Source organism: Trachemys scripta, chromosome 6 (genome assembly GCF_013100865.1).
Source record: "Trachemys scripta elegans isolate TJP31775 chromosome 6, CAS_Tse_1.0, whole genome shotgun sequence".
Taxonomy (NCBI): Eukaryota; Metazoa; Chordata; order Testudines; family Emydidae; genus Trachemys; species Trachemys scripta.
Window position 1 is genome coordinate 42,652,915 of NC_048303.1, and position 27,501 is coordinate 42,680,415.

Genomic DNA, 27,501 nt, shown 5'->3' on the forward strand with positions numbered 1-27,501 from the left:
GAGGGGAGTCTTAGACCTAGGTATGTATTTTTTGTGTCATTTACCTTTGATTTGATAGAAAAGTTGAGAAAATCCTAATACACTTATTTTCTTTAAGCAGAGGCTTAAGTAGATTTTTTTTTAGTGGCTAAGACTGTTTTGAGGAACTTTGTGGCAGTTAATTATTGGGACACAAACCAAACATTTGACTTTGAGGAGAGACAAACAGGGATAAGAGGCACCAGACCTGGAGCACTCAGTCAAAAAGCACAGAGCATAAGACTGATCCCAAGAGATTTTGTCAAGAAACTGACAGCAGCTGCTTAAGGAGCACGTGGTGACCATTAGGAGCACCAAAGAGGGGAACAAAGACAGAATGATTAAAGGGACGGGGGTTGGGGTGCGGGCTCTGGCAGAATGATAAAACAGAATGATAAGAAGAAAAAGAGAATTATTCAATCTTTCTTAAAGGTTCCAGAAACGGGTTTCATTTTAAAATAGTTAAGGCCAAATTGTCAAAAGCTTTTCTAATTGCACATGTAAAGTCTGAAGATGCCTTTATTAATGCATGTAAAAATCCACATTTAGGACACAAACTGACCTGGGTAACTACACACAAATGCTGATTCTGCTCAGCATGTAGAATTTTGCATGCACATATGGATATATTGGAAGTTGGATATGAGTCAACAGTTGTCAAGAAGGCTAATGGCATATTGGGCTGCATTAGTAGGAGCATTGCCAGCAGATTGAGGGAAGTGATTATTCCCCTCTATTTGGCACTGGTGAGGCCACATCTGGAGTAGTGTGTCCAGTTTTGAGTCCCCCCACTACAGAAAGGATGTGGACAAATTGGAGAGAGTCCAGTGGAGGGCAACAAAAATGATTAGGAGGCTGGGGCACATGACTTATAAGGAAAGGCTGAGGGAACTGGGCTTGTTTAGTCTGCAGAAGAGAAGAGTGAGGGGGAATTTGATAACAGCCTTCAACTACCTGAAGGGGAGTTCCAAAAAGGATGGAGCTAGGCTGTTCTCAGCGGTGGCAGATGACAGAACAAGAAGCAATGGTCTCAAGTTGCAGTGGGGGAGGTCTACGTTGGATATTAGGAAAAACTATTTCACTAGGAGGGTGGTGAAGCACTGGAATGGGTTACCTAGGGAGTTGGTGAAATCTCCATCCTTAGAGGTTTTTAAGACCCGGCTTGACAAAGCCCTGGCTGGGATGATTTAGTTGGGGTTGGTCCTGCTTTGAGCAGGAGGTTGAACTAGATGACCTCCTGAGGCCTCTTCCAACCCTAATCTTCTATGAAAGTATGGCCTACAAGATCAGATGATTTAAGCTCTTTGGGACAGGGCCTGGTACTATGTTTTCCTGTGTTTGTACTGCATCTAGCACCATAGTGTCATGATGTTGATTGTGGCATTTGGGCATTGCCACAGTGCAAATAAATATGTCAATGAAAACAACATTTAAATGTTTGCTTGATACTTAAATAGATCAAAGTCCTTCAAAACAGCAAGCTGACTTATCTTACATTTGAGTTGGTTTCCTCAGCTGCCATAGGCTTGTTGATGCTGTTCACAAACTTGTTCACATGCTCAAAGTGCTTTGTCATCTCTGTTGCCAAAACCATGTCAATAATAGCCTGGCGCAATGTCCGATAATGGTTCCTGAAAGAGAAAAATGAAATTTACTCATGCGGGCCATTGCCAGAGTTAACTGTCTTTCTCCTGATCTCACAACATTCACAAAAAGCATTTTGAGACAGAAATCAAACATAAAATGGACTAACTGGAAAGCAACTCTGGGTATGTCTATACTACCCGCTGGATCGGCCTAGACGTGATAAATAGATCCCCGAACGCTCTCCTGTTGACTCTGGTACTCCACCAGGGAGAGAGGCATAGGCAGAGTCGATGGGGGAGTGTCAGCAGTCAACGCAGTGAAGACACCACGGTGAGTAGATCTTATTCACGTAGCTGAAGTTGCATAACTTAGATCGATCCCTCCCCTCCCAGTGTAGATCAGGCCTCAGAACAGAGACTGTAGTTGCATTCGTGTTAGCAGGGGTTTTAGTGGCCTATTGACATTTTACATAACTTAAAACTAAATCAATAAAATTACAAATCATTCATAAGATGCCATAACCTCAAAAGGGATGTGGTAAAGGATCTGTCTGAAATAAGCAGGAACAGGAAGTCACCAGGGCACTCATAGAAATCTTTTTAAATAATGAAAGTTAGGTTCATTCCATACATATTCCAGAGTAATCAATACACAGAATTCAGTATTCCAGGGATAGTAACAATATATTTCCACAACCCCTCCTATTAACTTGGAGTTCTAGTCTGTTGGTTTTTTAAGTAATACCATATTCCACAAAATATGAAACATCTTTACATTTCCAAACATATCATTTGGAATGCTGACATGGGGAAGAAAGAATTTTTTTAAAAAAATTGTCTATTGTATAGTTCTAGAAGTGATCAAGGCTTTTCTGCAAATTTTCTATATTAAACGAAAGTGGCATCTTCAGTTACACAAAAGGAATAAAATAAACACAGCAAACTAACCTATCAATATTCTTGAAAATGTTGCATTTGTTGTCTTTAGCTGTGAGCTGGAACGCCAGTGCTGTATGGTGACTTTCCAATACAGCAGTGTCATTATAAAGTACAGCTAATTCACTTCCTGCATTGCACAGGAAAGAGTTGGTCCGTCCTGGGTGATCCACATCATGAATCGTGGCAGCTATTAATGCAGCCACCTCATCTAAATGGTCGAGGTTTCCCTGCAAGAAAGAGTAAAACTACCATTATTCATCACGTAGTAAGTAATCACAATAAAATCTTTAGAATATCACTAGGTAAATATCGGAATTCAAATGTAAGCTCTTCAGAACAGAGGCCTTCTCTCCAGGCGTGACCTTCCCATTCACTGAGTGCCAAGAGCACCCTCTCCCCATCTCAAAACCACTTCTTCCATGCAGCTTTTCTATTGGGTTTTCATCCCAGAGATCTCTCTGCACCTTCTTCTGTTGGAGCTGTTGTGCCATGTCTGTCTGCGACGGTAAGCACCTTGCGGCAGGATTTATATTTTGTGTTTTGCAAAGCACCGTGCACAGACCAAAATACTCATGTTCTACAATTTCCATCGAAGAATTAAATATCATATTTCTGCCATTGACTTAAGTAAACTGAGATGTAGCAATCCCATTTAAAAATTTAATTTCTGCATCCGTCTTTCAGTTGATTTTGACCATATGACTACAATATATTTTGGGGTAAGGAAACCAGATAACCAAATAATAACTTTTTCCTTTTGCTAGAAAAATGGCTGAAGATGCCATTTTTCAAAGGGTAAACACAGATTGTTTGATAAGTGCTTCAGCTACATTTCTGTGAATAAAGAAATGTTTCTAGAAGCAAGGGATTGACAAGGTCATTCACACTAGAAGCCTTATAGCATTCAATTTCCTAAAATAACCCTGGAGAAAAAATAATGCCATTACCACTCCTGATCAGTATTCTCTTTGTGTGAACCTAGGTTTATTGCGTATATCTTCGCGTATATCTCTTGACACCCTCCCCAGCAAAATTTTGAAGAGATTACAGCTGTTGCTAATGAAGGGTGTGATCCTGCAACGCCTATTTGTTTAATTTCCTTATTCACATTAATAGTCCTATGGACTTCAGAGAAATTACTTGTGTCAGCAAAGACTGCAGGTTCAAAGGCTAGAGCAGACATGGGAAGCTAGGAGCATTATCTACTGGTTGCAAAGATGCCCAGCTCTACTGTGTGACTGTCAAGTAACAAATGTTATTTATAACACGAGCCTGTCATGGACACATCTGTTAATGAACAAATAATCTGATTAGTCCTAAAGTGTGTTTATTCATGGGTCAAAGTAAAGAATTCACAATGGAAGTTATACCTTAACTCTCTCCTTTCCGAGAAAGAATGCAGTAGCATGTAAAACATCTGCTGCATGTGTGGAGTTGTGGTACGAGTTGGTGGAGTGGTAGTTGGCTTCAATCACCTGGAACCAGGCTCGTAGTGTTGCTTCTGAACAGTTTAAAAATTCACAGACCCCAAACCGGGCAAAAACTTTTAAACCCAAATAAACTAATGGCCTGGAAAACAAGTAAGGAGACAAGAATCATGGAAATGTAGCGAAGTAGAAAAAACATACACGTGCATGCAAACAAATTAACAATTTCTATTGTGCATCATGTCTCCTGTTGGGCACCTTCCCATTTTTTTAAAACAAGTGTAAATAGAGACCATTTAGTTTATCACATGATGATGATTCTTTAAGGCTCTGGTCAACCAGCAGTTAGTTTACTACCCATTCGGTCACTCTTTCAGACTTAATTTAATCTGCTATGAAAAGCATCACAGAGCAAACAGTGTTGTCAACTCTTGTGATTTTATTGGGAGTCTCATGGTGTTTTTCTTAAAACCCCAGCCCCTGGTGTCCTCTTTCATTAAAAAAAAAAAAAGTCTAATCCTTATGGTCTTTGAGAAGAAACTTGAAAACATGACCCAAGTGTATCCTAACAGCTCATAACCCAGTGGCAAATAAAAAGAACCCTGCTATTTTTTTTTAAATCTCATTATTTTGGGGGATCTGACTCATGGTTTTTAAATGCCTGAGGTTGGCAATACTGTTTATCAACACTGATCTGAATAGCATGGAGCCTAAAGCCACTCCTTCCCTATAGAGATGATGGGCCACACTGATGAGATATCCAATGCATAAATTGTGCCTGCTTTGGGAGGACAGGACCACTTTTGGGGAGAGGAGCATGGAAGCCCCATACACTGCTCAGCTTCTGAATTACTGTATTGATGCAGGACCAACTATAAGGCTCTTTAATCTAGTGGATAAAGGCATAGCAGAAACCAATTATGAGATGTTAAAGCCTGGCAAACACAAATTAGAAATAAGGCACACACTGTTAACTGTGAGGGTGATTAACCACTGGAACAAACTACCAAGGGAAGTGGTGGATTCTTCATCTCTTGAGGTCTTCAAATCAAGACTGGATGCCTATTGTAATAACTGGGGCCTGACCTTCCTACCCAAAGCATAAGCCTAACTGTGGGAATGTGGATAACATTTTATAGAATGTCACAATAGTTTAACAACAAACGTTGATGGGAAAAGGAATGAAAAGGAGACACTCTGAATTAATCCAAACAAAGAGGCCTACTGATATAACTCAAGGACTGTGCTGAATTAAGTCTCATGAACAAGAGAAGTGTGGGACCAGAAACCAATGGACCAAACTTGGTGTTGAAAATCAGGCTGAACTGGTGGACAAGGGCTATTTCACCCATCATCACTTCCTTTTGGGGTCCTTAAAATAAAAGTAGCTGGCTGTCTGGGAGGCAGAAATACAGGAAGGAAGGAGCTTAACCATCATAGCTGGCACCCTCACTATCTCCTGAGACCCACTGTGACACTATAGGGCCTTTGTCATCCTGATCTTGAGAAGTGACCTGATCAGCCAGAAAGAAGGAGCTAGGGACATGCTGTTCAGGATCTAACTACCCAGTGGCTAGATCCTGAACACCATTTGGGGTGTGAGACTGATTCCTGCCCCCTCCCACACTGTGTCCTTTTCCTTCCGCACCTTTTTTCTTCTCTTTCCTATCCCTCTCCTTTTGCCTTCTGCTTAATAAGAGAGTCTGAGCTAGCTGGCTAAGACTGTATATTTTGCAGCATTGCTGTAAGCCTGTGACCAGAGAGGCAGCTAAAAGCAATGTTCTAACCAGCCCACCACCACTACCAGCTTGCCAGGTCATCATGGGGCTAATGAGACCATGTGCTTTGACTGTGTTTCTCCAGCAGCAATGCTGCAAGTGACAGTCAGCACCAGAGACAGAAGCTACATTTTCTTCCTGTGCTGTTCTTTTCCCTCTTGTGTGTATTTGTCTTGTTTTATCTTCTAGGAAACAGGATCAGACTTCAACAGCAACAGGAGCTCATCTTCACTAACTTTCTCCTTTTCTCCCAAAAAAGGACAGTTTTTACCATCTTTACCACCACCTAAGACACTGTCAGATGGTGGATGTGTTTCCTTCTAAAAACTCCATACAGCTCAGGGAATGGGAATCAGGGATATGTTAAAATGAAAGACCTGCATAATAATTTACATTTGAAATGCTTTAACAGTTTTTTCCTTCTTTTTCTGTAATGAAAGATTAAAAAGCTGTTTAATGGTGTGTTTTCACATGGGACTAAGCAGGCCGAGGCTCTGCCCTTGAAACCCTGAGCTATGTTTAACTGTTTATTGTTGTACTTTCTGGGCCCATTTAGTCCATCAAAGTTAATACAACATGCCTTTCTGGAAGGCATCCTTTAGTGAAGCACAAATTATTCGGCTCAACAGAGGGCTAGCTGGGTAAAACTGCATGTTCTGTGTTATACAGACTAGATGATCAAATAGTCCTCTCTGGCCTTAAAATCTATTAATCTATTGGGCCCAGTACCATTCGCTCCCCTCCACCTATTTTTTTAACCCCCCAATGTAGTCCTGTCCCAGAGTCTCCTCTAATGGGGGTTTGCTGTTTCCTGCAGCACCATGAGCAGCCTTCAAATACAAAATACACCTCAAAATTCTTTGTGGAAGGGTTGGTAAAAAAAGGATTCTGTGGGGGCATCTAGAAGGTAAAGGCAGCAGAGTATTCCGAACAGAATGTCTATTTGGAGAGGGAATTGGAGTAGGTAGGGGACAAGATCAATTGATGAGGAAAGAATCCTGTAGGCCTGTGGGTGTTGAGATGAAGATGAGACTGACAGGGTGAGGTGTCTGTACCCTTAGCATGGACACGGACGCTTTCTGGCCAGCTGTACTTGATTTCTGAAAACAGCATATTGACCTGTTTGCAAAGTAGTACAGTGACAACACACACAACAAGGGAGGGTCTCTCTGAAAGACCTATGGCAAAATACATAGTGAAACGCACAGGGTTCCTTTGTGACATAGCTCACTTGACAGCTTCATTTATGGGTATGTATGTGGCGGCTTTCTGTACCTTTTATTTGTAACAGCCTCCAGTTCAAAAATATTAAAGTCCCAGCTTTCTTCATTATCAAGTAGCTGTGCGATACAAGGTGGTACATCGTTGACGGTAATTGGCACTGAAAGGTGACTATGGCTTTGGTTCATGTCTGTCAAAAGAGAATTTGGGAATAAATTAATTATGGATTTTTACAACTTTTTTATTTCATTTGCAGGATCCTTATTAAAAATTAATTCCTTCTGAAGACACCAAGTTTAGAAATAACTTCAAGTACTGTAGTTTTTATACAAGTTTAGACATAAATCAAGAAGAGCAAACAAATCAAATGATAACTTTTTATGGTCATATTTGTTTAATTAATATTTTTCTTTTTAATTATTTTCCAGTCTGGTTTCTACATTTCTCAGATACATGATGTTGATTACTTGAAGCTGCTTCAGTTCCAGACTAGAGACATTCTAACACTTGCTCTCAGATTACTGGGAAACCACTTCCAAAGACAATAATCAAACTGCAAACTAGCTTGGAATTCTAAATCAATGTTTGCAGCCAATGAAACACAACACAGGCAAAAAAAGTTTAACATGGAAACTTACTCTTAGAAAATACATACTCATTTCCTGACAGTCTTCTCAAGCCATCCTGAAATAAAGATTCTATAAGTTGTAGGGAACCATTATCAAGTATAAAGAACGCTTTACACCATTTCCCCCTAGGAACTAGCCCTGAGTACCCAAAATATTGGTCATGTTTTGGTGAGTGCCTCAAGCAGCATGCTTGTTTTCAGTCTTCCAATATAGAGGTAGAAGTAACTACCAAGGGACTTAGAAGCTCCAACTCCACTTTCTTGGAGTTGAAAAGTTTGATAAAAGTGGTAACTGCTACTGCAAGATTTCCTTTTTAATGACACAGGTCTAAAAGCAGGGACACTCAATTGAATACCACTGGTAGGTTGTCTCTAGAAGGGTATTCTTTGGTCAACAATGTAATGGCCTCCTCTCATCCCCTTTTCACTGATGGTTGCATGATTTTTTAAAAATTGAAATTCACAAATTTCACTTGTTTTGCATTTCAGTTATACTATTTCCACAAGCGACCCATTCTGGGGCTCCAGACCAGCATTTGTAGGAAGAGGGTTTGAGATATTCCACTATGAAAATCCAGTGCAGGTTTGGTGTATAGGGCAGTCTGGGCATGATAAAAGGATTGAAACAAGGGCTCCTTAGCAGGTCAAAGTTCAGTTTTATAACTCTTGTGTAGTCATTAACTGTGTCAGGTGTATAATAATTCTTCAGTTTAATTGCAGTGCAGTGATTGGGTAACTCGTTCTTAAAAATTTTCAGGAACTTGGGATACTACCAATTAGGTTATCAATATATGTAGTTTCCAATGGAACTAAAGAGTTATTCACTTAAGAGTAGCAGTGTTTCCAAGCCAACTGACTGAAAAACAGCAATAGTAACAATCTTCATGCTTACTGGTGCCTCTCAGGTCAACTTCACTGGTGTGGCCTAAATGCAAGGCAAGTAGGTAAAGCTGAATTGTAGGCCCTGTTCCCCTGAAGGTAAAGGCACTATAGCTGATGAATCCTCAGTCAGTCAGATGGAAGCAGGGATTCCCTTGCCCCGGTGGTGGAAGAAAGATACCCATGATGTCAGATCAGTTAGCTGATGTGTGTTTAAATTTTCTTTTCCTACTCACAGTCATCAGACCTCCAACAAGATCGCTTGTGTGAGGATCTTCATCTTTGGTACCTAGCTGAGGGGAGTAAAGTTCTGTTGTCCGTAAGATTTCCAAAACTCTGTCCAAAGCCTCTGCTACCGTGACGGGGCTGTTCTCCTGGGCAGTATTGATAATGTTAATAACCTGAGGGGGTGGGAGGGAAGAGTAAAACCAGATTGTTCCCTTCATATTATTACAAAAACTTAATCCCCACAACATTTACAGTGACAGCATTCAGTATACTTCGTTATTTCACACTTTGTAGCGGTCCTATGGTCACCCCAAATACTAAGTATATTATATAAACAACCAGACTCTAGATTTTCTGAATCTGAATTCCCTCCCCTTACATTCTATTGTTTTGCTGCTTTAAACAGCAGATAGGTGAAGAGAAACCTACTGAGGAACTAAGGGACCAGGAGCCTGAGTGAAGAGAGGTGTGAATGCCTAGCCTAGGCATCCTTATTAGAAGTTGTGTGTCTGGGCCCAAGGTATTTTATAGACAGGCTAATGGGTGGCAATGCCAGACTACTGAGACCCAATAAACTATGGGACTATACAGGTCTCCAGATAAAGAATCCAGGCCAGAACTCAAACATTGTGATTGTGGAGACAAAGCTATGATTTTCTAAATGGCTCTCAATATAAAAGGAAGAGAAAACAGGGGCCACACAGATATTCTATCCCATGGCTATGATTTAGAAGGAGACCCCCAAAGAGGATATTTGTAACAAAGTAAATAAAATTGAGAGACACAATTTCTACAATCCCTTTGTTATAAATACACCCACATATTTTTCTGCAAAGATAGTACCAAACCCTGAGTTTATGGCATACAGTAGCAGTCAGTGATACATTTTTTTTACCTTTGTGATGGGTGCTTCTATTGTCATTGAGTGGATTCTCGCCATCGATGAATACCGACGATTCTGTAAGCTTGGCGCTACATTTGCATAGAATATACAGATTTAGATTCTGACACTGCACATAACACAGAACACATTTAAATGAGAGAGCCCTATGAGTCACTGGCACATAGGTCATTCCCAATGACAGTCTCTAACAAAATATACCCTTAGCTAGCCCAGGGGTTCGAAGTTGCTTAATCCCCTGCACACGAGGGTCCAGCAGGAAGCTATCAGCAGTCATAGCACCATCACTGCAGCGGATTCAGTTGAACATACTCGTTCATAAGCTGAATTTTTAGTAAAAAAGGGAAGCACCAGAGAAGGGGGTCGGCTTATGAACAGGTATAGAGAGGGAGAGGTGGGACACAGCCCCTCCACCCAACAGAGGGAGCAAGGAGAGGCAGCACAGCCAGCAGAGCCAGAAGGGAAGAGGCCGGGCCAGAGTCTCTCTCCTGGCCACGCTGCTCTCCCCACAGCCTCCGAAGCAGCTGCAGCTCTGGAGCTGGCAGGCTGCAGCCGTGCTGCTTGGCCTCTCCTCCCAGAGCAGGCTGTGGTCACGCCGCCTGGCTGCCGGAGCACGCTGCAGCCGGGCCGCCTGGCCCAGCCCGCTGGAACATGCTGCGGCCATGCCGCCTGGTCTGGCCCGCCGGAGTAGGCTGTGGCCGTGCCGCCCAGCCTGCCAGAGCAGCTCCAGGCAGGCCAGAGACATCCTCCCCTGGCCCTCCCCAGATAAGGTGGGAAGGGATGGGATGGAGAGAGAGGGGGGTCCCGGGCTAGGGGTGGGGTCATGTGGTGGGTGGTCACAGGGGTTACTCCCCTGACCCCCAGCTTCCCCCCCCCCAAAACATTTTCCCACCAGTTGCTGGTCCGTCGGGGTACGCAGCTGGCACGCCGGGACACTTCGTTTACTTAGGTTTACCTCCGTGCCTGCCGACGCTCGAGATAAAAACAAGCCCGCCAGCGGCTTATCCTGTTGGGCCGGGAGCCAAAGTTTGCCAACCCCTGAATTATAGGGTCGACTTATGAACAGTTCATAAACATTTTCCATATTTACTTATCCATGTTGGGGGGTCGGCTTATAAATGAACCGGCTTATGATCGAGTATATACGGTATATTGGTGCCTATTATTAGGGGCTTGTCTACATGGGAATACTCAGGAAAATTAATCTGAGTTAACTGAAGCTGCAAATTTTAATGAATTAGTTAAAACCATATTAAATCCCTGTGTGGACACTCTCCTTCAGAATTAAAATAGCCTTAATTCAGTTTAGCTTTTCTTTCAACTCTCCCTTTGTTTGTTTCACACCCTGAACCCTCAGACTCTGCCTGACCACAACCAGGCTCTTAGATCTCTGCAAACTAGGATTGCTTGTGACTGTGTGCAAATGAACAGAAATGGCGAAAGAAGCCTCTAGCATCACCATCCTCGCATACCATCACAGCAGCCAGCCACAAATGGGATAAGGAGCGAGTCTTAGCCAGTAGCAGTACAGGCCCCCACCCCCGCTCCCGCATTGGCCAGTGAAGCTGAACAAGCATAGGAGGAGCACAAGCTGCATCCTTTCAAAGGGGGCACTCCATCATGCATTCTTCCAGAACCCTCCTTCCCCTGCCTCAGCACAGCCACGCCTCACCTTCATGCAGGCTGTACATGATCATGCATCATACTGCAAAGTTAGTGTCTACTGCTGTTTTGGGAAGTACCTCACAATTCAACATAAATGGATAACAAAAACATTGGAAGAAAATGTCAAAGGTCACTTGTATTGTGTGTCTCTCCATCAGTAGCTCAGAAGAATGCTACTGCTGTTCAGTGCAGCTGTCCTGTTTAACTCCATATTTGGATTGCTCGGGTCACTTGCTTTCTATATTTCTAACTGTATTCTTTTTGGATTTCTATTTTCTTACCATCGCTGCTTCGAGATGTTATTGATTTGACATCAATTGATTCTTTCCTCCTGTTCTTGCATCTGAAGGAGTGGGATTCTAGAAATACAAAATGAAAACTTTAAAATGACAACAATAATAAATACACTGCTCTTCTACTGCCTCTTCCATCTTAAAATCCCAAAGCTCGTTATCTTCACCGCCCCCGTGGGGTAGGGAGATATTGCTAGCTCCATTATACAGATAAATGGATGCAGAGACCGATTAAGGCCAGATTTTTAAGAGATATTTAGGCACCTAAAGATGCAGAGAGGTGCCTAGTGGGATTTTCAAAATTGCCCAGGGGCTAGGTTTATAAAATAATTGAAATCAATGGGAGTTCGGTTTAAATACTTTTAAAATCTTGCTCAGGGCAACTAATACCCATTGAAATCAATTGGAGTTAGGTTCTTATGCAGTTTTGAAAATCCCACTAGGTGTCGATCTGGTTCTTTAGGTGCCTAAATACCTTTGAAAACTGGCCCTTAGTAACTTGCCCAAGATCACCCAGGAAGTTGCTGCACACGAAAGACAAGCTACTTGGTCTCCTGACTCCCAGTTCTGTTCTTTAACCAGAAGACTGTCCTGCTTCTCCACACGGAACTGAGCTGGACATTTTTTTGTTTCATTGAGTATTTATATTAAAAAAGAGTTATAGTGATTAAAAACAATCAAGTCAATTGCTGCCAAGCAATTGGCTACAAACCAAACCATCATTCCTGACATTGACAAGAGAGAAAATTCCCAACTATCAGACCAAGAAATAGTCAGATAAAACAGATGCACTTTACATGCCTCATGATAATCTCAAAAGGGTAATCTGGTAAAATTCTTGATTTTTTTTTCAGATACATGGCCACAGTTGACCTTACATTGTAAAATAATTTCCATCTATCTATCTATACATATTTCTAAAATGCCCATCATTGTAGTATCGAACATGCCAGTCAGTCACAGATCACAGAGAACTGTTCATAAAGGATAATCATAATTTAAAGGATTAGGCCCATCATTACATTGATATTTATTAACTTCATGTGATGCTGGAGGTATGCATCTAATGTGAACATACAATAGTATAAAGATATAATATTATAATGTACACAGTACTATTGGTTGGAAGCTTAATGGTATATGATTTTACTAAAATGTCTTGGAATTTAAAATAACGTAAACTATAAATATTGTAAAGGGACTAAAATTGATCAAAAGTTTGTCTTAAGAATGCTCGTTAGATGTTGTGATTCAGTGGCACTAAAAAGTTAGGTCAACCCAACTATGTCCCTCAGAGATGTGAAAAATCTACATCCCTAAGTGACACAGTTAAGATGACTTCACCCCGAAGTAGACAGCACTAGGTTGATGAAAGCATTCTTTCATTGACCTAGCTACTGCATCTCGGGAGGTGGATTACCTATACCAACAGGAGAACCTCTCCTGTCGGCGTAGGTAGTGTCTTCACTGTGTCATCTCTGCTACTGTAGCATATCAAGCGTAGACAAGCCCTGAGAGTAGCTTTTTCCCCATTAGAGGTCCAGGGTTACTTTAAAATCCCAAAATTTCCTGTACAAGAAGGTAACAGTGTTTTATCTTATTCCACACAGTGGTGAAAGTTTGAAAGCCACTTTCCTGAATTTACTGAGTTGCATTAATGGATCAAGATCCCAGCTCCTCTGTTACATTCTTGCTATTGGTTGTGATTACTGCTACTGATTGGGTTATTACACCTATAAATTGTGCATGCAGCTATACTATCATCCCTTCTCCCCACCTGTTTGTTCACCCACCTGCTAAGTCTTGTCTTTAGGTCCCAATCCTGCATGGACTTATGCAAGTGCTTATCTTTAAACATCTGAGTAATCCTATTGACTTCAGCAGGACGACACACATGCTTCAGCTCAGGCATGTATCCAACAACCCTGTGCAGGACTGGGGCCTTAGACTGTAAACTCAACTGAGGCAGGGACCGCCATTTACTATATGTTTGTACAATGCCTAGTACAATGGGGTCCTGGCCTGGCTGAGGCCTTCAGGTTCTAACAAAATATAAATAAATAATCAAATAATGGTCAAATTCATCACTGGTGTTAGCAGGAGCAACTAGCAAACTCAGTGGAGTTGAGACTGCTTAGCTAGTGATGTATTTGGCCCTATGTTGTATTCTGACCAAATGCATATAACCCAACCACCACCATGAGGAGGCAGGGGCAAGGGGGGATTCTGAGACTGAATGGCTATAAAAAACCCACACTTTTTAAAAAACAAAGAGCGAAACCAGGCACTCTACGCTTACCCACACTGAACTAAAGTCTTTGCTAATAGGTTAATTCCATATTTAAAAAGCTTGCTAAATATTGAGATCGAATATCATTAAGGTACAAATATGCGTCAAAAGTGTGATTTGTTGGCACATAACCATAAACATCCCAAAGCAAGAAATAAGAGGCAACTTAAAATAAAGTCACTGCAAGGAGGTGGGTGAGTTTGAAGCACTAGTCTCGCTTTCTAGAAGAATGAAGTAGGTGCTCACATGAAGAAAGCAAGATGACCCTTGTTGAGGTCACAAGAACCTCAGCAGAGACTGCTGTGTGGTGAAGTCCTGGGGTGGAATAAGTAATGATGTTACAGGTCCAGATTGAGATGCAATGGCAATTTTGGTGGAGGAAGACTGCCCAGCACTGGCCTTTAGCGAACCATCAATGTCTTGTTTGCATGAGCAGATACAGTACATAAAGAAGATTTTATACAAAGGCAACAACTTTAATAGAAAACTTCTGTTGAACATTGAGATGAAGATTTATTTATGACTTGGTGATTAGAAGGTCTCCTACTGTAGATACATTTTCAATGAATCATGACAACATCAAGATTTTCTATTTTCATTGCACTCCATAATAACCAACATGACTTCATGCAGTGTGCCTTCCTGTTCTCACTGAACTCTGTCACATTGAGAGGGTGGAATCAAAATATATCATAGAAGCTGTAAAATATACTAGTAGACAGTAACATTGTGACCATTTCAGCATTCTGCAATTTGAATCACAGGTATTCCCATCTTCCCCTGTTCCCAGATTCTATAGCCAGTAAAGGAAAGGTGGAAAAGAAGGATGCCATTTATTATAAGAACATAGTGTTAGGAGCAAATAGCATAACACAACATGAATCATTTTTTATGGCAGTGATTGTAATAGGAACAGGAAATTGCACACAGTTTTACTACTACTATTACTATCTTACACCATAAAGATCTCACTGTTTTACAAATATTAATAGACATCCTTAAAAGGTAGGTAAGGGATCACTTCAACCACTACAGGAAAACAGTGACCCTCTAAATGAAACACAGGAGCTATTTAACAGTGCACAGCAACACTACACCATGATTTGGGGCAGGAAAGGTTTAGATACTACACCCAAAAACTCTGATGATGGGGGAAGTATAAGAACCTGAGAGAGTCAAACAGAAAAAGGAAGAAAGCTGTATCTGTTTAAAATGGCAGATCATTTAGATCAATAAAAGAGGACAACCCTAAAAACTGCTCTTGTGCCCCTTCCTCCTCCGATAAAGTACTTTTATTACCTAACAGTGCATATTTTCTGAAAAAGTGAATGTCTTAGCTTTATTTCCTTCTCCCACTTCCCCTGGATACTGGGATACATAGAATAACTTCTGTGGCAAACTTTTGGCTGAGAACTTGAACATGATGACTTTCTGCAAGGAGAGTATATTTACAGAATCAGAATCTTAGGACTGGAAGAGACCTCAAGAGGTCTTCTAGTCCAGTCCCCATCACTCAAGGCAGAACTAAATATGATCTAGAACATCCTGGTCTTACCTGCTCTTGAAAATCTCCAACAATGGAGATTCCACAACCTCCCTAGGCAATTTATTCTAGTGCTTAACCACCCTGACAGTTAGGAAGTTTTTCCTAATGTCCAACCGAAACCTCCTTTGCTGCAATTTAAGCCCATTGCTTCTTGTCCTATCCTCAGAGGTTAACAAGAACAGTTCTTCTCCCTCGTCCTTGTAACAAACTTTTATGTATGTAACTTATTTACATGGAAATTACAAGTAACTGCATAATGAATGCATCTTACATTTCATTCACTAGTAAATTTTAACTGTCCTTAAATGATATAAAGGAAAGTTGAAAAATAGTTAAAATGAATACAATTTGTCTTGTAACCAAACATGACATGGGGTAGGAAACCTAAGAAACGCAAGCAAAGGAACCAATGTCAGATTAGGAATTAGAAAGCAGGAATTCCCAACTTTCAGTCCTGTATTCAACAACATCTCATTCTCAACACCAAGAACACACCAGAACTGGTTCTTTAGAGAAGAGTCAGCCATACATAGACAAGTTTTAGTGACCCATTTGCTTTTCTTCCAGCCCTTTAATGGTCCTAACTTGGAAGTAGGGTGACCAGACAGCAAATGTGAAAAATTGGGACAGGGGTGGGGGATAACAGGAGCCTATATAAGAAAAAGACCCCAAAATCGGGACTGTCCCTATAAAATTGGGACATCTGGTCACCCTACTTGGAAGGCATTAGCCCAAATCCTCCATTGGCATAAATCAGTACAGCACCTTTCAGTTCAGGCAGTGGATCTATGCCAATTTATACCAGCTAAAGATCTGACCCTCTATTAAATACAACTAAAACCGTTGTATTTTAACTCTGCGCACTGGCTAAGCGCTCTATGCCATAAAATAAAGGTAATATAAAAGTGGGGACTATTATTCAAAACTTGTTTATAAGTGATGCACGTTGTTTAGCAGTACATTGCCAGTTGGCCTCAGTCAGTCATGGGCCAGCCCCTCTGATGGGGTACCCCATTGGACTGAACAGAATGGAGCTACACTGATTTACCCTAGCAAATAATCTGGCCTCATTGTTTTTTTTTTAAACGAAGAAGCATATATAGATAAATGATCATATTCTAACCTGCCTGTGAATTGTCTCCTGCATACTTCTCATCACGATGAATCTTGTAGAGCTGAAGTGGTACCAAAAGTAAAATATGTAAAAAGAAAACATTTAAAAGGGTTACATTCAATATGATCCTCAACAAGCATTGTCTGTTCAATTATTTGCAAAAATTGGTTTAAAAAGATTCCATAGATATAATTGCATTCTAAGAAGAAAGAGCAACAATGTGAGAGGCAACAAGCACACGGCATAGGAAATCACAGATACTGTTGTGCTTTTATGCATTATGAGTGCTTCTCTGTTTGATGCCTGTGACTGTAAGGGAGCAGACATTCATTTTTAATTGTGTTTTCCTAAGTCAGTCACCCTGAAATACTGACTTCCCTCAATAAAAAGTAAAAAAATATCAGGTACTTTTTGCCTACTCTACCGTAATTTAAAAACTGCTTTCCTGGTACTGTATAAACCAAGTTTGCAAGTACATTTTCAAGGACCAGTGATGCACTGGCCTTGTGAAAAATCTCTTGGGTGGGGAAATTACCTGATTCTGATGAAGTTTGCTGCATGTTCCTGGATAATGTTTAATCATCCTTGTTGATCATAAGATTACTAAGGTCTTTTTTTGCCACTGGAGTGCACCAGATTGCTCCACTCTATTTAAAATATTTCTCTTCTTGGGCAAGATATCATCACCCCCTTCCTAAGTTTTCACATAAACACCAGATTTCAAATTACACAAATTGAACACTACTCTGTATTATCAATATGCTCTGTATGTTTCCAGGAATAAAGTATACACTTCTCAGGCAGAACAGACTTAACAGAATGTAATTGCCACATCATGTTGCCTCATTCTCTGGTTATGGTTTTTAGAAAGTATTTTTGTTGAAGTGGGATAACAAGTGAACAGTTCTCTCAGTCCCACAACCCTCCTCTCTACAGGCACGCACACCCTTATTTATGTGTTGCCAATCAAACACTAAAGGGGAAAGTTTGCTGAAGCCCCTTGTTAAACTAATAGTTGGACATTGTATTTTACTCTAGTCACACTAGTAGTAGAGCTGGGTGAAGTGGTCCGTCCAAAACATTTTTTGCCCAAAAATACAGATTTAGGTTAACTGAAACATTGTGTGAATTCACCAAAATTTTTGGTGACCCACCCTAACACCCCTCAAAATTTTTTTTTAAAAGTAAGTATCAAAACATGTCAATGTTTTCAAAATGAAACATTTTGATGTTTCGATTAGAAACTACTATAAATTTTGAATTTTACTGTAATTTTAAAAAGATTAAACTCAAAACCAAAACATCTTGTTTGACCCAAAACAAATTCACCAAGTACCACTTTTTTGGTTCAGCCAGCAAACCAAAAAAAAAAAAAAAATCGGTTATTCACAGAACTCTAACTAGGAGCTCAGTTTTGCCACCCTTGCTCATAGTGATTAGTACCCCACTCTGATCACACTCCTCATCCATCCTATGCCCATGCATTAGGTTCTGCAGGAGCATGAAGTTTATGGTAGTGAGTTGGTAAGTCACCTGACTTGCTACCACTGAGTTACAGGGAATCATGTGGGGCTGCACCAAGCCCCGAGCAGCCTGCATACTGTGTCTGACATAGCACGCTGCAATAAACAAATGAAGGAGGAGTCACCAAAGAAAGCAATGGGGTATGCAAATGGACATTGCACATTCCCTAGGTCAGCAGAGGCTAGTAGCATGTACATCCCAACTATTTTAACCTGTGTCGTCCACACAGCTGCAGCAGTTTGCCCTGCCAGCTGCATTCAACCAAGGAATGTGGCAGCTCACACAGGACACAAATGGTCAGCTAACCCTCAGTATCCTTTTGGGAAAGAATTGATGAGCCCAAGGACAGTGCTAGAGCATCCCCAGCCACACTGAGGAGACTGGGCTGCTCAAGGCTTCACAATGCAAGTGAAGGCAGACTTTTCCAAGGACTTCTAGGATCACTGTAGGCCCCTCTGGGTTGTAATGTCAAACCTGTCCCTTTTACATCCCCAGGGGGGTGCAGTAGAAGCCATCCCCATGCCTTATGCCCACAAAATGTACTGCAAGGGCATGACATAGCTTACACCATTATAGGAGTAGCCTGCGCCGTCACCTGGGCTCCACATGGCCTGCCTCATAGCCCTCTGCGAGCAGTCCCATCAACAGGACTACTTACGTAGTAAGATACAACTCTCTGTGGGTGCAGGTGGCAGCACTGGGCCCCAAATGAGGGATAGAGCTGCTTAATCGTTCACATCCACCATGCTGAAAAGACGGGGCAGGGGAGAAGAGGCAGAAACAGCTACAAGGAGCTAACTATTTCACAGTGGTTATTCAGCATAAATAATGCCAGAAGGGTTACAATAGCCTAAACAGAATATCCTTGGATCAGAGAATGTTTTGCTGGGTTAGATCTTTGTTATGGCCTAAAGCAATATGCCAGGGCAAAGTATTGTGTGAAATGATGCCACGTCAAATGTTGTATCAGTGAAAGCATGTGAGATACTTAACAACTATCAAATGTTTTTCACAAAAATTTCTGCTGGGGCAAGGCGGCTTTTTTTGGGGGGGGGCTAAAAATAATTCAAGGAGTTTCTACAAGCTTTACTGCAATGTCGAGGTGATGTTTACCATGCACATCCCACTGCTAGTGTGTGCAAAAACAGCTGCTGTGGGCTCAAACTGAAAGTTCTCTGGGGAATAGTTTGAACCCTTAGGGAATCAAATTCCTAGACTATACGGACAAAGGTGAGCATTGTGATAATCTAATCTGATCACCTGCATAACACAGGCCATAGGATTTGGGTGAATTCATTCCTATTTGAACTAGAGTACACCTTTCAGAAAAACAGCCAATCTTGATTTTAAAGTGTCTAGTGATGAAGACTCCACCACAACCCTTGGTTAATTGTTCCACTGATTAATTACCCTGACTTAAAAACGTGCACCTTATTTCTAGTTTGAATTTGTCCAGCTTCAACTTCCAGCCACTGGATTGTGTTATACCTTTGTCTGCAAAGGCAAAGGCTCTTCAATTATAAAATCTGTTTCCCATACAAATATTTATACATTGCGATCAAGTCATCCCTTAACCATCTCTTCTGTCTTTACCGCACAACTGCGGGGGACACCTCAGTGGTCACCCTGTTTAATAGGAAGCCTCCATCCACTATTGCTGTCAGTGCCCAAATAAAAGATACATACTAGTTCTGAATACATTCCCCCTTCCCTCAGCCATTCTTCCCCCTGCAGGCAAGAATCCCCCCAGCTGGCCTGAAAGAACAAGGGAGATTACACATTTATGTTGAGCCAATTGGTTGCTAGGGGAGAGGCAGGTGGGAATTTGCAGGTGTGCAAACCGCAGGCTGGATACTACAAGGCCCCAATCCAACAAAGCATGTATTAAGCCTGTGCTTCTTTTTAAGCACGAGTAATGAATTCCCATTCACAAATCTTTACTTCTGGGTACAAGATTATAGTAAAGACTATAGTATAGTAAAGTTTTCTATGCACAAATCCTTCATATTTTTTTTTCTATGTGACAAGTCTGGTGTACAAATACATACCTTAGAGACTATCACGTAGAAACCTATCTACAAGGACATCCCTGATGAAGTGTAACAAATGGCAAAAAAACAAATTTAATTTAATTTTCACATTTTAAAAAAAGTGGACAATGCATGAGAATGTAAGCAGCTGTGTGTGTCTGTGTGTAAAGTCTGAAGTGTTAAATGCAAGCAGTTTTAGGATATATTTTCACTTGGAGCTGGAGGCGTGTCACCTTCAGAACTCCTGAATCCCAGCTGGCAAGGGATTCACGGTCATGTAACAGCAACTCCTAGCAGGACTGACAAACTCACTACAGCTAACATATTGCTTTCATTGTATTTATCCATAGAGTGTTGTGTAAGATCTTAAACGAAAGCCAGGATCATGCTGGTGAATAATATTGTGTGATGTATGTAGGGATGATATTTAAGGGGCTGTGTATATGTACTGAAAATATACCTTGATACAGACTCAGGATGTGAGTCACCAGAAGAGACAGGTTTTCACTCAGACCAGGAGTGTTTGTCCATCTAGCAACTGACATGTAAATTAAGCATTGTATTATTTCACAATGGGCTAGGGTTGCCAGGTGTCCTGTTTTCAAGACTGACAATGTGCAAATGTTTAACCCTTAGGGGGAAATCTTCTAATTTATTAAATAGGAAAGATAAGCACTGATAAGTGATAGGATTGTGTTTTACATTATATCTGTAACCATTTTTGTTTCCACTCATTATCCTTACTCACTATCTCTTAAAACGTAATCCTTGATAATAAACTTATGATTGTTTCACTATAAATATATTTGAGTTCTGATGTTATAAAGGACCCGATCCGGAGTGGTACCAGTCAAACTGTGTGTGTACTATTCCTTCAGGGACAGCTTACCTGGTAATTTCTGTGCATCCATTGATAGGGGCTGCATACAGCAGGAACCACTCCAAGGACTTGGGGTTTGGTGTGTGCCTATCACTAGCCTGCACCGAGAGGGTGAGGTCTGTGGAGACACGGAAGTCAGTGCTTGTGCTGCCAGAGGCTGGTGGTTTCAGGGAGTTGAACCACAGCCGGCACAGACAAGACTGCTTCACACCAAGGGCAGGTGGTGGTGAGATGCCTCACAACATGGGTACCCCAGAAACGTCACAAGGTGTAAATCCCAGCACGAGGCAACATACCTGCCCTAGCTCCGATTGAGCTAGTGTGCACAAAACAGAGCGTAAATAGTGGTGCAAGCTGTGAGTGGGGCTAGTCACCCCAAGTAGGTACCCATCCAAGCTACTACGCAGAAAACCATCCTTGTAATAATGTGACTAAATGCCATGACTCATATATTCCATAATTAAAGGCCTTTATTTCATCTGTGACTCTCTCAGCAATAAAAACCATTTGACATCAAGACCATGAACTATGCTTGAACTATAGACAGATTCATACATTATAGACTTATGACAACTTCAGTGGAGTTACTGCAGACTCAAACTGACAGCAAAATCCAGCCCAATCAATTGCTGATCTTGCTTTTAGGAACAAATTGCCCTTTATGACCATAATTGGATTACAGGGATTGAACAAATGCCCCCGAAGTCCAGTGATTTATTTTTGATGTTGGGTCACTGTTCTGGCCCAAATTTTATTAACATATCCATAATCCCCCAGTCTGTCATTCCGTGTGCTATTGTACAGCTCAGCAAGTAAAAGAATGCAGGTTAATCTAGGTACCTCATCATCGGACAAAAACTTACCAATATGAGGCACACTGGTAGGGAGCACAGCACTAAAAAATAAGTGGAGATCTGCAGAGCCATGATGTCTGCATAGGACAAGATAGCTCAGTGAAGCTTGGAGGCACCACACTACACCGTGCATGTTACTGCTGTTTCAAAAGGTAGCTGCATGAGCTTTCTCCAAGTTCCTGCTCTCATGCCTGCAAGCTCACTGAACATGCCCCCTTACCACCGGTCATACTAGGTGCAGTATATCCAGGGTTTGGAAACAACAAATATGTGAACATATGCCTTAGCTAGCTTTAGAGAAGGCTGATATCTTGTTTTCCATAAGCTCAGCTTTCATTTTAACAAATATAAGTCTCTAGCTGTTACGGTTATGAAGAAATCTCAAAAATGCACACCTAGGGTAACCACTGCAGAGACGAGTCTGACTTAAGAACTGAGAAAATAGCACGGAGAAGAATGAACTGCCCCATTCAGAGATGGTAGTTCACCATTAGAACTACTTACCAAGGGTCGGGGTAGATTCTCCATCATTGGAAATATTTAAGTCAAGACTGGATGTTTTTCTAAAAGATATGCTCTAGTTCAAACAGGAATTAATTCGGAGAAGTTTTATGGCCTGTGTTATACAGGAGGTCAGACCAGATGATCACAATGTACCGTCTGGCTTTAAAATCTATCAATCTCAGCATTTATTCATGTGTCCACTGAAAATTTAAATGTCAACACTGTTAACTATTTCATTCCTCATGTGAAAAAGGAGAGGGTGGGTCACAGGTCTGCACAATTTTCTGTGAGTGAGGTCTTGTTTTGATGCCAATTGTGACCGGTGTTTGGATCCCAATCGAAAAGGAGCCAAGCCCAAGGAGCTTAGCAGAGACCATGGATATAGCGAAGCTCCCTGGAGAACCAGGCAACACATGATCAGACAGGGAATATCTGCACAGTGAGCGGTATCTTATTTTGTGAACTTGAATACTGTATTAATCACACATCAAAGAAGCTGTCAAACACCAAATGAAATAAATGAGCAGTGTTGTCTTCCTGAATCTGCACAATAATGTGAAAACTAGCTCTGGGAAGTATGTATGGCCCCATGTATCTCAGTGGGGTGTTAGTTCCAAAACCAAACAATTTAAATGTCAACATTAGGCTTGTCAACATTAAGGATACACCCACTTTATACTTTGGGAAAGAGTCACTTTACACCAGTGCAGCCCATCTACCTAGGGATTGCTGACCGGTGCCAAAAATCCCTAATGTATACAAGCTACTTGTTAATTATTTCACTCCTGATCAGTTTGCCAGAAACATCTCCTAAAATTCTAAAGCCACAATCCCAAATCTGCCTTCTCATACTTTCCTGGATGCCAAACCCCCAAACTACCCCACATCCAGCCTTCAGCTATCCCCTTGACTACTTTTACAACATACTGATGTATTTTCAATAGAAAATCCTGCACCATATTGAAAATTAAAAGTGTAGGGGCAGAAAAAATATTTTAATTTAATATTTAATTAAACAACACAGGAGACATTGTAATAATTTTATTTTTTACTTCCATTTAATTCTATAAAAAAGATTCAATTTTAATTTTCTTGAGACTACAAATGAATTTCCAGTCTACCATACTAATGCTGAACAAACACAGAAGTTGGCCCAAAAATTCAGGTTATGCTTGTAAAAGCGTACACTGGATCTTGCTTTCCCTTTGTTTGAACCTATCTTTGCCACCAGAGGGTGCAAATCTGCAATGTCTGAATCCATTGAACAAAATCATTCCTTTCAACTTATTACAAAATAGTCTATTTTTATAAAGAGCAGTTGAATTTGTGGCCCTACCTAAGGACACATTCCCAGCCCCAATGAGCCTGCAATCTAAATAAAAACTCCTTTTGACATTTCCTTCAGTATCGAACAGTGCCTAATATCCTGGTACAAACAAGAGAGGTTCTTAGTTGTGAATTCAAAAGACTAGCTCTTACAGAACCACAGTTCTGTAAGAAAAGATTTTTCTATTGATCAAAGCAAGCTTTATCTAACTTCACTTGAACATAATGGCCTTAGCTTGTTTTTTTCGTAGGGCCTTTAAGCCTCCATGGGTTATGCTTTCTTTTAGGCCTTGATCCTCAAACCTCAAGGGCAGACCCCCATCAGCCTTGTAGAGCCCCCGGAAGTAACATGTCAAGGGAGATGCAAAGGGGTGTCAGGGTCTGCCCATGATAATTAGCTTGAAGGCTGAGGTGGGCTTTGTTTGCAAATAATTATTCAAATATCAGAAATCAAAACCTTCATAATAGATGCTGCTGCCAGCTCTGCCTAGAATATGCTCAATGTTAATTCAGTTTTAGATCCAAGGTTTTATATACAAGGTGGTTTTATATCTACACTTTTCTGCATATTTTAACTGACTTGTGTCGATCAGGTCAATGAACAGAGAGACTGAAGATACAGAAAAACAAAAATGAACCGCACAGGATTTTGTTCAAATAAGGGTACAGTGTCTTAAAAAACGCTGAAGAGTATCTGACTATCTTTTTGTTTTAGAAGTTGTCTAATATACCAGTTGTAAAGAGAAAAGTGGCAAAAGGTTAATGAAAAGGCCTGATAACACAGACATATTACACATTACAAAGGAAATACAGTACCTGTTTATTGTTTTCATTGGTACAACACAGCTTCTTGATGGACACAAAATGTCTAATTTTTCTAACAACACAAATAATTGATTGTTATTCAATTGAATGGTTAAGACAGAAGCAAAACGACATGATTCAATTAGCACACTATTGGCCCTGCTGTCTAAAGCAGAGACCTTAGTGATCATATATGAAAACCAAAAGCATAAACATAATACCAGGTGAAGAGGATTCGTTATATTTCACAGCCAAGTTCTGCCCTTGGATACTCATGTCATTAACTCCTGTGGTAGGAGCATATGCACATCTGAAGGAAGAATTTGACCCTGTGCATAATACGCTGCAATTGTGAGTACATGCAAGCATGTATACCCATGATGAGAGGAATAGGAAGCCTTTACTCAGACTAATGATCCCCATGAATTGTTCACACTCTGGACTTTGGAGAAGGTAATTTTAAAAGTTGTTTTTATTCTTTTCATGTAGTGTTCACCTAAACATTGGATTTTTGATACGTTTAACACATTTGGCAGTTTTCTGTATTAGTGACGTTGTTACACTTCAATATAATTGCTATTTCTCCTCTTCCCCCTTGTTTTACATGCAATTCTTTGGGCCACAATCTGTGCTGACGTACACAACGAGCAATTGCATGGACTTCAGTGGGGCTGCAATGGATGTACATCACAGAATTTCACCCTTGATTGATCAGCTTTGATAATTTGTTATTGATTCCCTAGGCAGAACACAAAGAATAAGCAATAGCTTACTGTACATTTATCTATGTCACTCAATTACTGAGCACATTGGGGTTTCCATACCAAGCTCGCTGGGGATATAAAATAGTTTGGTTAACACACTACACAAAATAAAGTGTACCTTTTGGGTAACTTACCCTCCCTGACCAATCACAGGTGTTATCCTCACATGTTGTTGGATACTGTCTCCTGATTTTCTTCTTGCATAGTAAACCCCTTGCCATTCCTAAATCAATGTAATGAAAACAGCTTTCAAGGATATTCCAGGTCACATTTAATTAAATAATATACTACGGTTGTCGATTAATCGCACTTAACTCACACGATTAACTCAACAAAATTTATCGCGATTAATCACAGTTTTAATCACACTGTTAAACAGTAGAATACCAATTGAAATTTATTAAATATTTTTTGATGTTTTTCTACATTTTCATGTATATTATATTCTGTGTTGTAATTGAAATCAAAATGTATATTATTTTTGATTACAAATATTTGCACTGTAAAAATGATAAACAAAAGCAATAGTATTTTTCACTTCACCTCATACAAGTACTGTTGTGCAATCTTTGTCGTGAAAGCGCAGCTTACAAATGTAGATTTTTTTTGTTACATAACTGCACTCAAAAACAAAACAATGTAAAACTTTAGAACCTACAAGTCCACTCAGTCCTACTTCTTGTTCAGTCAATCGCTAAGACAAACAAGTTTGTTTGCATTTACAGGAGAAAATGCTGCCCTCTTCTTATTTACAATGTCACCAGAAAGTGAGAACAGGCATTTGTATGGCACTTTTGTAGCCGTCATTGCAAGGTATTTACGTGCCAGATATGCCCCTTCATGCTTTGGCCACCATTCTGGAGGACGCGCTTCCATGCTGATGACGCTCGTTAAAAAAAAATAATGCATTAATTAAATTTGTGACTGACCTTGGTGTGGGAGAATTGTATGTCCCCTGCTCTGTTTTTATCTGCATTCTACTGTATATTTCATGTTATAGCAGTCTCGGATGATGACCCAAGACATGTGTTCATTTTAAGAACATTTCAAGTTCAGATTTGACAAAATGCAAAGAAGGTACCAATGTGAGATTTCTACAAATAGCTACAGTACTTGACCCAAGGTTTAAGAAAATGAAGTGCCTTCCAAAATCTGAGAGGGATGAGGTGTGGAGCATGCTTTCAGAAGTCTTAAAAAAGCAACACTCTGACACGGAAACTACAGAACCCGAACCACCAAAAAAGAAAATCAACCTTCTGCTGGTGGCATCTGACTCAGATAATGAAAATGAACATGTGTCAGTCTGCACTGCTTTGGATTGTTATCGAGCAGAACCCGCCATCAGCATGGACGCATGTCCCCTGGAATGGTGGTTGAAGCATGAAGGGACATATAAATCTTTAGCGCATCTGGCATGTAAATATCTTGCGACGCTGGCTACAACGGTGCCATGCAAATGCCTGTTCTCACTTTCAGGTGACATTTTAAATAAGAAATGGGCAGCATTATCTCCTGTAAATGCAAACAAACTTTTTTGTCTTAGCAATTGGCTGAACAAGAAGTGGGACTGAGTGGACTTGCAGGCTCTCAAGTTTTACATTGTTTTGTTTCAGAATGCAGGTTTTTTGGTACATAATTCTACATCTGTAAGTTCAACTTTCATGATAAAGAGATTGCACTACAGTACTTGTATTAGGTGAATTGAAAAATACTATTTCTTTTGGTTTTTTACAGTGCCAATACTTGTAATCAAAAATAAATATAAAGTGAGCACTGTACACTTTGTATTCTGTGTTGTAATTGAAATCAATATATTTGAAAATGTAGAAAACATCCAAACATATTTAAATAAATGGTATTCTATTATTACCGGTGCGATTAATTTTTTTGATTGCTTGACAGCCCTAGAATATACCCATGATTATTTTTTAAATTCATAATCAGTGGAGAACCTTTCAGAGCACCATGTTTGACACATATTTTACAGAAATAATTGTGGTGTGAAAGTTAGCCAGGCATTTCTTTTGAAAAGGAGTTTATATAGAATTCCTACAATTTCTCCTAGAGATACCTACTGTGTTTCCCTCGCCTGACCTCCAGCAGGCAGCATCCTGCTCCACCTCTATCCTGTTTCCACTGTACATACCTAGGGCCTGTCAGACCAGCACAGGGAAGGGGCAGAATTTGTTAGCGACATGCTTTACTGCATATTTTACAGACTTTTTTTTTTTTTTACATTAATTTTACATGATGGATATGCCCTAACGGCTCCACAATTAAGGTCATAAGAAGATAAAAATCA

The 27,501-nt window shown here is 40.5% G+C and overlaps 1 protein-coding gene across 1 annotated transcript in view; it reads right to left on the bottom strand.

Annotated features, from left to right (window-relative positions):
- Positions 1-27,501, bottom strand: part of PDE8B (phosphodiesterase 8B) — an 84,758-nt gene that overhangs the window by 19,761 nt on the left and 37,496 nt on the right. The window contains exons 8-18 of the mRNA XM_034773388.1: positions 25,334-25,422; positions 24,448-24,508; positions 16,523-16,574; positions 11,552-11,629; positions 9,600-9,676; positions 8,713-8,877; positions 7,608-7,653; positions 7,024-7,159; positions 3,914-4,112; positions 2,553-2,770; positions 1,514-1,649 (exon numbers count right to left, since the gene is read on the bottom strand). Of these exons, the coding sequence (XP_034629279.1) occupies positions 1,514-1,649; positions 2,553-2,770; positions 3,914-4,112; positions 7,024-7,159; positions 7,608-7,653; positions 8,713-8,877; positions 9,600-9,676; positions 11,552-11,629; positions 16,523-16,574; positions 24,448-24,508; positions 25,334-25,422 (1,257 nt within the window). The remainder of the gene's footprint in view (positions 1-1,513; positions 1,650-2,552; positions 2,771-3,913; positions 4,113-7,023; positions 7,160-7,607; positions 7,654-8,712; positions 8,878-9,599; positions 9,677-11,551; positions 11,630-16,522; positions 16,575-24,447; positions 24,509-25,333; positions 25,423-27,501) is intronic.